Source organism: Chiloscyllium punctatum, chromosome 45 (genome assembly GCF_047496795.1).
Source record: "Chiloscyllium punctatum isolate Juve2018m chromosome 45, sChiPun1.3, whole genome shotgun sequence".
In the NCBI taxonomy this organism is placed as follows: Eukaryota; Metazoa; Chordata; class Chondrichthyes; order Orectolobiformes; family Hemiscylliidae; genus Chiloscyllium; species Chiloscyllium punctatum.
The window spans coordinates 53,230,691-53,243,036 of NC_092783.1; the positions used below are offsets into that span (position 1 = coordinate 53,230,691).

The following is a 12,346-nucleotide window of genomic DNA, read 5'->3' on the forward strand; positions in this document are numbered from 1 at the left end:
GTCTTTTGACACTAAAAGAAAAAAGTGTTAATATTATCGAGGATGTGTGATAGATACCAACGGATGTCCAATGAGATTCAGTGTTAGTTACTTTTGTCTGTAAATTGGAGAGAGAGCTGCCCTGGGACAGGACTTACTGAAGGCTAATGTTGTGGGTCCTGGTCCATTTGAAGGACATTGTTTGATGTGGATGGAACAAAGAGTGGACAGATTTATAGGGGTCCTGTCTGAATGTGATGTAGTTTACAAATTTCAAAGAGGAACATAGAACATAGAACATTACAGCACAGTACAGGCCCTTCAGCCCTCAATGTTGTGCTGACCTGTGAAACCAATCTGATACCCATCTAACCTACACTATTTCATTCTCTTCCATATGCCTATCCAATGACTATTTGAATGCACTTCAAGTTGGTGAATCTACTGTTACAGTCAATGCATTCCACGTCCCTACCACTCTGAGTAAAGAAACTACCACTGACCTCTGTCCTATATCTATCACCCCTCAATTTAAAGCTATGTCCCCTCATGCTGGCAACCACGAACTGAGGAAAAAGGCACTCACTGTCCACTCTATCTCACCCTCTGAATATCTTATATGTCTCAATCAACTCACCTCTCAATCTTCTTCTCTCGAACGAAAACAAAGTCAAGTCCCTCAGCATTTCCTCCTAACATCCTCCCTCTATACCAGTCAACTTCCTGGTAAATCTCCTCTGAAATCTTCCACATCCTTCCTATAATGTGGTGACCAGAATTATGTGCAATAGTCCAAGTGCTGCCGCACCAGAGTTTTGTACAGCTGCAGCATGATCTCATGGTTCTGAAACTCAATCCCTCTACCAATAAAAGTTAACACACCGTATGACTTCTTCACAATCCTATCGACCAATGTGGCAACTTTCAAGGAGCTATGTACATGGACACTGAGATCTCTCTGCTCATCGACACTAATGAGAATCTATCCATTAGCCCAGTACTCTGCATTCCTATTACGCCTTCCAAAGTGAATCACCTCACACTTATCCACATTAAACTTCATTTGCCACCTCTCAGCCCAGCTCTGTAGCTTATCTATGTCCCTCTGTAGCATACAATATCCTTCGTCACTATCCACAACGCCAGCAAACTCAGTGTCAACCGCAAATTTACTAACCCATCCTTCTATGCCCTCATCCAAGTCATTTGTAAAGATGACAAACACCAGTGGACACAAAACAGATCCTTGTGGTACACCACTGGTAACTGAACTCCAGGATGGATATTTCCCAACAAGCACCATCCTCAGTCTTCTTTCAGCTTGCCAATTTCTGACCCAAACCATTAAATCCCCCTCAATCCCATGCCTCTATATTTTGTGCAAAGGCTTACCGTAAGGAGCCTTCTCAAATGCCTTACTGAAATCCATATACACCACATCAACTGTTTTACCCTCATCCACCTGTTTTGTTACCTCTTGAAAGAACTCAATCAGGTTTGTGAGGCATGACCTACCCTTCACAAACTGTGTTGGTGTTGAGTGTCCCTAATCACCTCATTCACTTCTAGATGATTATGGATCCTATCTCTTATAACCTTTTCCAACACTGTACTGACAACTGAAGTAAGACTCACTGGTCTATAATTACCAGGGTGGACTCTACTCCCTTTGTGTACAATGGAACAGCATTTACTATCCTCCAGTCTTCAGGTACTATTCCTGGAGATAATGATGACATAAAGATCAAAGCCAAAGGGTCAGCAATCTCCTCCCCAGCTTCCCAGAGAATCCACAGAGAAATTCCATCTGGCCCAGGACGCATCTATTCTTACACTTTCCAGAATTGCTAATGCCCCACCCTTGTGAACCTCAATCCCATTCAGTCTAGCAGTCTGTATCTCAGTATTCTCCTCAACAACATTGTCTTTATCTACTGTGAATACTGATGAAAAGTAATCATTTAGTGCTTTTCCTATCTCAACTGACTCCATGCACCAATTCCCCCACGAGCCTTGATTCACCCTCATCTCGCTCCAGTTGTTCTTTTATTCCTGATAGAGCTGTAGATAGCCTAAGGGTTTTCCTTGATCCTATACGCCAACAACTTCTCATGTCTCCACCTGGCTCTTCTTATCTCTGACTTTAGGTCTTTCCTGACTACCCTGACACTCTCAAGCGCCCTAACTGAGCCATCACATCTCATCCTAACATATGCCTTCATCTTCGTCTTGACAGGATATTCAACTTTCTTAGTAAACCTCAGCTCCTGCGCTCAACAACTTCCTCCCTGCCTGACAAGTACAGACTTATCAGGGATCCACAGTAGTTGTTCCTTGAATAAGCTCCACATTTCAATTGTGCCCATCCCTTGAAGTTTCCTTCCCCATCCTATGTAACTTCAATCTTGTCTAATCATATTGTAATTGACTTGCCCCCTGCTATAACTCTTACCCTGTGGTATATACCTCTCCCGAGGACAGGCAAAAACTGAGACAATGGATTAGTGGTGCTGGAAGAGCACAGCAATTCAGGCAGCATCCAAGTAGCTTCGAAATCGACGTTTCGGGCACAAGCCATTTTGTGCCCGAAACGTCGATTTCAAAGCTACTTGGATGCTGCCTGAACTGCTGTGCTCTTCCAGCACCACTAATCCAGAATCTGGTTTCCATCATTTGCAGTCATTGTTTTTACCGAAAAAGTAAGAGAAGCTTTGTCAATTAATCTACAGGGCACATTGCAAAGGACCAGAAGAAAGAGTTATCATTTAAACTGCTGTAAAATGGAGCTAACGTTCCTATAGCATGGAACATTCCAGATAGTCCTGGAACTGTGTGACAAATAACTCAAGAATCAAGGAATATATCATCAAGTGTTATAACGGGGGTAATAACAATCTCTTCCAAAAGCCTTCAAAAAGTTCATGAACTTTGTCATTGGGAGGGAGATGTCTATCACAGTGACTCAATGCCAGAATTCTACACCCCGACTAGTGCTCATCTATGATAATCAGAGCTTTAAATAGGGTGGACAGTGAGAGCCTTTTTCCTGGATGCAGATGGCTAACACGAGGGGACATAGCTTTAAATTGAGGGGTAATAGATTCGCGACAAATATAGGGGTAGTTTCTTCAGTCAGAGAGTAGTAGGGATGTGGAACGGCCTGCCTATAACAGTAGTAGACTCGTCCATATTGAGGGCAGTTAAACGGGCATTGGACATACACACTGATAATAATGGAACGGTGGAGATTAGATGGGAATCAGATTAGTTTCGCAGGTCAGCACAAAATCGAGGGCTGAAGAGCACTTAGTGTGCTGTAACGTTCTATATTCTGTGTTCTATATATGTACACACTGTCTCCCTCACACCCATAAGCACATCAACTCATCCGTGATGTTGTTAGCTTCACGCTCAATCATTCCAACATCATTCCAGCTGGCCTTGAATCTTCCAACTTACACTCATCTATATCTCTCCTCCAGTTTCACATTTTTGAAGATGCTGTATGAATCCAACTTGCCATATTCAATAACACACTAATGACAAGGTTTTGAAAGAAATGAATGTGCTTCTCAGCTCACTGTATTTAGAAAACTGCAAATCCACCTATCATTCTGGAATAATTTGAACTTCTATCCCACACCTTACAATTCAAGTTAACTTCAAAGGAATTGAATAATTTTAAAATGTTATCAAATTAAAATTTAAATCTGGTAAAATAATTTTTCCCCATAATTACTTTATTTCTAAAAATGGTTCTGTCAGCAGCATGGTGCACGTGAATGGCTCATTGTAAATGAACACACATTCAGTTTGGGCTCTTTCCATTATACTCAAACAGGTTCTTGGTTAATGAGGAATGTAACTGAGAATTCTAGAATCCCTACAGTGCAGAAAGAGGCCATTTGGCCCATCTGGTCTGCACCAGCCATCTGAAGAACTTCCCACTAGACCCAAAACCCCACTCTGTTCCCATAGCCACACATTTCCCATGGCTAACCCACTGACACTGCACATCCCTGGACACAATGGGCAATTCAGCATGACCATTCCACCTAACCTGCATATGGGTAGACGGTGGGAAAAGAACTTTAGCAACTTGAGGAAACCCACACAGACAGATGAAAAATGTGCAAAATATACACAGACAGTCACCCAAGGTTTGAATCGAACCCAGGGAACTGGGGCTGTGAGACAGCAGTGTTAACCACTGAGACACTGTGCTGTCCATTTTGAGAAGTTGAGGTGTAAAAAATAAGTTTCCACACTTGTTGCATAGTTTGATGTTCATTGTCGTCCGAGATTGATAGATTCTTGTTGTCGAGAGGAATTAAGGGCTACGGGGAGAACGCTGGTAAGTGGAGCTGAAATGCGCATCAGCCATGATTGAATGGTGGAATGGACTCGATGGGCCGAATGGCCTTACTTCCACTCCTATGTCTAATGGTCTTATGGTCTTATGGTCGTTAGGCAGTATAAGAAAAATGCGAATATTATGAAGGGGAATGTGTGATAGATACCCATGGATGTACAATGAGAATAAGTGTTAATAAACAGGAGATTGTGGGTGGCTCACTCTGGGTCATTCAAGGCTGTCCTGAGAGTTTTCAGACCCAGCCCTTTGATCACAATCTCTGGGAAGGAAACATCCTGGGACAGGCTCATGTCCCTGTTGTGGGTAGGTCACTGCACCATTCCAGAGCAAATGGAACATCCATCCGAATTGGGGGAGGGGCTTTGTGGCAGCTCCAGGTCCTGCAATTGTTTGTCTCAGAAGAACGGTCTTTTAAAAACTGCTGAGTGCCTGTCTACCAGGATATGGCTTTGACACTGAGCAAGTCACTTTACAGGATCCCAGACAATTTGATCAGATATTCTTCACTTTGTTAATAACTGCTGCCTTCACTGTTTCATCACAGAATCTAATTTTTCAATCTGGTCCTATTTTCCCAACTGATTCTACAGTGCACATGTCATTCAGGGGCTGGGGGATCTCTGCTCTCTGTTTCTGACACTCAGACAATGGTGACCTGACAGCAGAGGGGTTTCATCCCCATTGGGGTATTAACCCCCAAATGATTCCAAGTGTTCTCTAGGAGTTTACCCAATATATTGTTTCTGTTTCCCAGACAGAGCATTGCGATGGTCCTCGTTGGTTCAGTCTCTGGGTAATGACTCCAGTGATTCTCCTTCCATATTAAGCGTTAAGATGGGGGCACTGCCTTCAGCATTGTGGCTGGGGATGAGCACGGTTGGTGAAGGGTGACAGTTTCTTTGATCTTCTCAAAGGTGAAACCCAGCATGGTTCACCAGACTCACTCATCATCAACCATGTCCTGGTGAATACAAAGCCCCATGTTAATCGGTTCACCAGAGGGATCCTCACCTTGGAATTGAAGCTCACTCCCAGTTACTCAATCACAGCTCACTTCCCCCTGAATTTCTTCTCTCTTGTTGAGTTCCTTTCTCTGCCTGAAGTCGGCCGCATGTCTTGTTTACTTGGATCTCGTGGAAATCAAACAGAGGGTGTCCTTCTCCTGCATATCGAGGAGTACAGATCCTGACACAATAATTATTCAACACTAACAGGAGGCAGATTCTGCAAACAGACAAAATGTTCAAAACAGTTCTTTTTTAGCTGCATGATTAATTTTTGGAAAAGAAATCTATGTTTGCCAAAAATTATTGTTGAAATTTGAGAACATGAGAGAATAAGCTAGTTATCATTCACCTGAGATTTCACTATAAATACTAAGCTTGGGTCAACATTACCTTGCACCTAATGCATTAACTGTCTTGATTTCAGAATTTTCTATTGTTTCAATGAATATGAAGTTAGTTCTTCTATTGAATATAACTGATCAAAGAAAAATGTCTTTAGGGTTAAATTCCACCCTCTGGCTCACTGTGGTCTCAGAAGCTGGTTTCCGATATCCTCTTACTCATTTAACTTCATGTAGACATTGCAGTCCACACTTATTTCAAAGTGAGAAACAGAGCTGAGAGACTGACATCATGAACTTTGTGAATAAATCAATGTGGACTTTGATTCTCCTCATCTGTTCCATTCCCGGTGAGTGATCATCTGAGTTGTATATTCAGATAACCAATGTTTCTTGAAGGTAAAAACAATGACTGCCGATGCTGAAACCCAAATACTGGATTATTGGTGCTGGAAGAGCACAGCAGTTCAGGCAGCATCCAACGAGCAGCGAAATCGACGTGAAGGGCTTTTGTCTGAAACGTCGATTTCACTGCTCGTTGGATGCTGCCTGAACTGCTGTGCTCTTCCAGCACCACTAATCCAATGTTTCTTGAAGTCCGGTGTGAGGATATTGCAGTGGAAATGTTTAAATTGCTGAAGATGTATAAAGGGATAAAGGCAGAGGTTGTGACACAATGGGTAACATTGTTATTGCCATGTCAAATGCTGAGAGTTTGATTCTCATTCAGCACAGTTTGCAAAGGAATGTGTATTCTCACAAAGTCAAACAGGTTTATTATCAACCTGCAAATCTTTCCAACATGCCCAGGGCAGGGAGCAGGACTGGCTGAGATTCCAAGTCATGGTTCTTCAATGCAGGTTGCCACCCTTCACATTGCAACAACTCAGGCAAGTGATAAGCTGCAGAAAACAGACACAGCATGTGCTTTGTCTGCCCCATGCATACCTGTACAACATTACAAAATGTACTGCCTCTCCTGAACATATCATCATCCCAAGTGGCAGAGTTCCCAAATACTTCAGAGCAGCATTAAATATCAATTAAATAAAAAGGACAAATAATGTTGATTTTAAATCAAAAATAAAGCATCATAATTATCTTAATTTGCCCAAAATTTTCAATGTTCTGTAGCCACTAAAACTGGGGTGGAAATAAGCCCTCAAACAAAACATCTTGAGTTGGCTTTTATTTCTGTTATTTTAGTTTAGAAATGCAGTTCATTAAGTTTTCATCTGTGAGGCTCAGTCACAAAAGCAGATGGACGTTTTACACTTCTTTTTGCAGAACAAAGCTTTTTTTCCTTTCTGTCTAACTTGAATCAGGCTGTTTACGATCTTTCAATCCCATTGGTTTACATGTTACAATGTAACACTGCAATAAAAGTATTGTTCTTCATTGCAATCTCTCCACTAATGATTTTGAAACACTCAAGATTAAAATTCCCATGTTGCATGACTCTAGGCTACAATGCAATGAATTCTGATACATGAAACCTTCCTGAAACATGTTGTGGCTCTGACCCACCAACTTCATAGATAGAAACCTGAAGTGTGCATCCCTCTGGTTTCACAATTCTCTTTCTTTCAAAGCTTCCTTTATCCAATAAGGTCTCTGTTTCCTGGCTTTCATCACCTTTCATCATTCATGTATCTTCCTCCCTTTCTTCTTCTTCTCCATCTCTTCACTGAGGTTGAAAACCATTTTTGTCATTTTGTTTGAGAATTCTTCCCACACAAAGGACGGTTCTCCCAACAAGCCTGTTAGTCTACTATTTATTGAAGTAAATTTACCACGTCATCAACAGGCTGCTCCTCTTCCACACCGGGACACAATGTGTCAGCAATTTAAACATTTTCTCATTAAGCATCACTCAGGAAAAGTCAGTAAATAATTCTGTTATTTTTCTCTCCTCACACTGACAACAATGTGTGATTACAAACCATCCTGCCTTTACTGCCCTCAAGATCCTGCACATTGATGTCTCTCTCCCATTGTGAACCATCTCTTGCTGAACTTCAATTCTCTTCTTCTCCCATTTGAGGTCTCCCATCATCATCCTGGGTCACCTGTTGTATCTGTCCCATGAGCTTTGGAAATGTAGCCCCTGAGCCCACCATAAGTCTACACACAGCCCCTTCTCCTCCAGTCACAGTAAGGACCATTCAGCACCTGTGCCCTCCTTTCACCGATCCTCAGCCGACTCCAATCCAGGCCTGTCACTCAGGCTGCTCTCCAGGGGGACAACATTTTGATGATGTCACACACGGTGGAGTTAGAGCCCACAGCGGGCAGCACAAACCCAGTTTCAAGATTTTCCCAAAGCTCGACCAGTGGGGAAAGAAAATATTCTGACTGTTTCAATCATTCCCTGGGAATTTGGAACAGCCTGACGCTTTGATAAGGGATTAACTTCACCATGAGCTAGATGCAATGTAGCTGATTAAAATGTATTAAGGAGTTTTTTTCCAGTCAAATTTCTGAAATATTGTCTCCTCAGTTTCAGATGCTTTATGGGCAGAGAAACACGTAACGGGAATTTTGGGAAGAGCGATCACAATATCTTGTCACTACGAAGCACGGTGGTACCAAACAAACACAAAATATTGGTGTCAAGGATGGACTCGTCAGTGTAAGTTTATAGCAACGACAAATTGGCCAAATGGGAGAATATCAATCGCTGATAACAAAACACAAGGAATATTTCTTGTCACAATCAAGAATCTTCAATGGGGAGATGCAGGATGGTACAGCTGTGGGATTGAGGCTCCTGGCCTTGACCTAATGTTTAATGTAGAGCTGTACATCTCTGACGGTAAATGTTTCAGTGATTTTTTAAAATTACTCTCAGCTGATATGTCTGATCAGTGTTTTCTCCAGGAAGAAAACTAGCCAAGTATTGAAGCATATTTGATCTTTGATCTCTCAATAATTGTTTCTTCCCCACATAAGCTGTCTCTGTTCCTGGACTTCGATATTTATCCCCATTTACTGTCTCATGTTCTGGGGGCTCAGTGACAGTCTCCTGTGATTCTGCCCGGGGATCTCTCCCCATTCACTACACATGGTCTGAGAAGACCCCATCTCAAGATTCAAAGATCTCTGACACCAATAAACTGGAGCTACATTGTCAATCCTTCTCACAGCAACATCATCAATATTACTGCACAGCCTCAAATACTCAGGGAACAAAACCAAGTGAAATTGTTCATGTGTCAATCAACAATGTAACAGAGAAGAACTGCAGTTATAAAATAAAAACCAATGGCATCGGTAAGTGTGATGCACATATTTAATATCTCACTCTGCCAAACTGTAAGTTATAAAATGCACTCCACTTGTTTCATTGTCTGTTCTGATTTAAACCAATACTCTGTCCTGCAGTTGGAAAATAAACAGGTGCATAAAATACTATCCACAGCATGTTGATGCCAGCATGTTGGGGGTTCCAGTTCCCCTTCGGGGTTAAAATTCAGCTGGATCCCACTGCCTAGTAGGGAGAAGTAATGCTGTGCTGTGGCAGGTGAGACAGTGTCGATGAGGTGACAAACTGAGAACCTGTTCCCCCTTTAGGAATGGCATCATTTGTAAACTATTTACAGAATAGAGGTTCTCCTGGTGTCTGAGCAAGCATTCATTCCTCAATCAATGTTATTAAACACAACCAGATTTTTGAGAGAATTATTTCAATGTTTTTGCTTGCATGCAAATTAATTTCTAGATATTGCTGCATTCCAAGAACAGAGACAGCTTGTGTGGGAAAGAAACAATTATTGACAGATTAAAGATCAAATATCCTTCAACACTTGGTCAATTTTCTTCCTGTATAAGTCACTGATCAGATATACTTGTTTTACTTGCACATCCACAAATATCATTTATTGTATCCGTTTCTCCCGATGCGGTCTCCTCTACATTGGGGAGACTGGGCGCCTCCTAGCAGAGCGCTTTAGGGAACATCTCCGGGAGACCCGCACCAATCAACCACACCGCCCCTTGGCCCAATATTTCAACTCCCCCTCCCACTCTGCTGAGGACATGGAGGTCCTGGGCCTCCTTCACTGCCGATCCCTCACCACTGGACGCCTGGAGGAAGAACGCCTCATCTTCCGCCTCGGAACACTTCAACCCCAGGGCATCAATGTGGACTTCAACAGTTTCCTCATTTCTCCTCCCCCACCTCACCTTCGTTCCAAACTTCCAGCTCAGCACTGTCCCCTTGACTTGTCCGGACTTGTCCTACCTGCCTATCTTCTTTTCCACCTATCCACTCTACCCTCTCCTCCCTGACCTATCACCTTCATCCCCTCCCCCACTCACCCATTGTACTCTATGCTACTTTCTCCCCACCCCCACACTCCTCCAGCTGTTCTCTCCACGCTTCAGGCTCACTGCCTTTATTTCAGACGTTATAATGGAGTTATGACAGGGCCAACATTTCCCCTGAGTTTTCACACACTCTGTCTTGCGCCTCTCTCTCTCACCCACACACACACTGTCACACATATGCACTCTGTCTCGCTTTCCCTCAAATACAGACACTCACAGCCTCCCTCTCCCTCTCTCCCTCATCCTCCCACACTACACACACACATGTGCACACATTCAAATACACATTCAAGTCTGTGGAGTGAATTTACATTCTATTTTGTTCAAACAGCATAAATCTGAAGGCAGTCAATTAAGGTGACAGTTTATAAATTCCTACTTTCAAAAAAGACAGTCTGACTCCAGTTTGGGACACAGACTCTAACCTCATCCCTGTAATGTATTGTCTGAGCTGAGATGTCACTTTTTTTTATTTACTGATAAAACCTTAAGATATATCGGGACTGTGATTTAAGAGAAATTCTGGGATTTACATATTAATCAATGGAAACCTGCCTTCCCATTCTACGTGATTACAGACTTATCAGCAATCTCAGTTTCTCTAATACATTGCATCCGTCATGTGACACTTTGATCTTTTACTTTTAAATCCTGTGCCCTACGTATCCTGCCCCACTGGCTTCCTGACAAAGGAGCAGTGCTCTGTAAGCTTGTATTTTCAAATAAACCTCTTGGACTATAACCTGGTGTTGTGTGGTTTCCAATTTTGTCCACCCCAGCCCAACAGCAGTCCCTCCACATCCTGAATCTTCTTGCCAGTGGCTCATATCCAGCAGACACTGAGTGCTGAGCCTGAGTCTGAATGATAGTTGTTCCCCTCTCCAAGGAGACAGCTAGACATACGGCTCGGGATTGATAGTGATGGTTGATGTCTCCATCCCCATTGAACCAGTTTAACGACTGATCAATTGGGTCAATGGGCTGAGGAGTGCCAGATGGAGTTCATTTTGTTCAATGTGAGGTATATCCTTTTAGTTCAACAAAACAGGATGGGACTTATACAATTAAAAGTAGGACCCTTTTAATTGAGTAGTGCTGTTGAACAGACAGACACTGGGATCTTTGAAATTTGCATCACAAGTAGAGAGGGTGGTTAAGAAGGTATTTAGAATGCTTACCATCATTGCTCAGACCATTGAGTGTAGGAGTTGGAACATCACGTTGAGCTTGTACAGAATGATGGTGAGGCCACTTTTGGTTTTGTGTGTACAGTTCGAGTCACCCTGCTTCAGGAAGGTTTTATTAAATTGAAGAGGTTTCAGAAAAGATCTACTAAGATGTTGCTGTGACTGGAGGGGTTGAGTGAAAAGGATAGGCTGGGACTTTTTCCCCTGGAGCAGAGGAGGTTGGGAGGTGACTTTATCAAGGTTTATAATATCATGAGGGGTCTGGATAAGGTGTTTAGCAAAGGTTTCTTTCTCTAGGCTGGGAGAGCTCAAAGTGAGGGGTCATGTTTTCAAGGTGAGAGGAGGAAACTGTGAAAGGAACCTGAGGGGCAACGTGTTCACACAGAGGGTGGTCAGTTGCAACATTAAAAAGATTTGGATCAGTACATGAATAAGAAAGATTTGGAGGGATATGAGCCAAATGCAGGCAAGTGGGATTGCTTTATTTTGAGAAACTTGTTCAGCACAGACATATTAAACCGAAGGGTCTATTTCTGTGGCATATGAGCCTATGACACTGAATTGGGATAGGGAAGGGCAAAGTCTTGGGGTTTTTGGCTTTTCAATTACAGTCCATTTTCCAATAAATGTTTGTTTCCCAAAGACGCCGTCTCTGTTCCTGGACTTCAATTTTAGTCACAGCCAAATGTCTCATATTCTGGGGCTTCAGTGAGAGTTTGCTGTGAGTCTGCCTGGGGATCCCGTCCCATTCACTACACATGGTTTGAGAAGACCCCATTTGAAGATTCAATGATCTCTGACACCAACAAACTGGATCTACATTGTCAATCCTTCACGCAACAACATCATCTATATTACTGCACAGCCTCAAATACTCAGGGAACAAAACCCAGTGAAATTGTTCATGTCTCAGTTCCCAGTGTAGCAGAGAGTGGCTGGAGTTACATGATATAAATCAGCAGCATCAGTAAGTTTTATACAAACATTGAGGCTGACACACCTATTCAATGTTTATTCAAACTGCTCATTGGTTAATGTTCTTCCATATTTACAAATAATTGCACTTCATCACATTACGACTCTTTGATATTTGAACAATTTTGGGCAAGGTGTTAATTTATTTTTGAT

General features: G+C 42.4%; 1 protein-coding gene across 1 annotated transcript in view; it reads left to right on the forward strand.

Annotated features, from left to right (window-relative positions):
- Positions 1-6,009: 6,009 nt before the first annotated feature.
- LOC140467124 (polymeric immunoglobulin receptor-like) overlaps positions 6,010-12,346 on the forward strand; it is a 46,465-nt gene continuing 40,128 nt past the window's right edge. The window contains 3 exon segments of the mRNA XM_072563191.1: positions 6,010-6,052; positions 8,203-8,523; positions 8,655-8,975. Coding sequence (XP_072419292.1) covers positions 6,016-6,052; positions 8,203-8,523; positions 8,655-8,975 — 679 coding nt within the window. The 5' untranslated portion in view covers positions 6,010-6,015.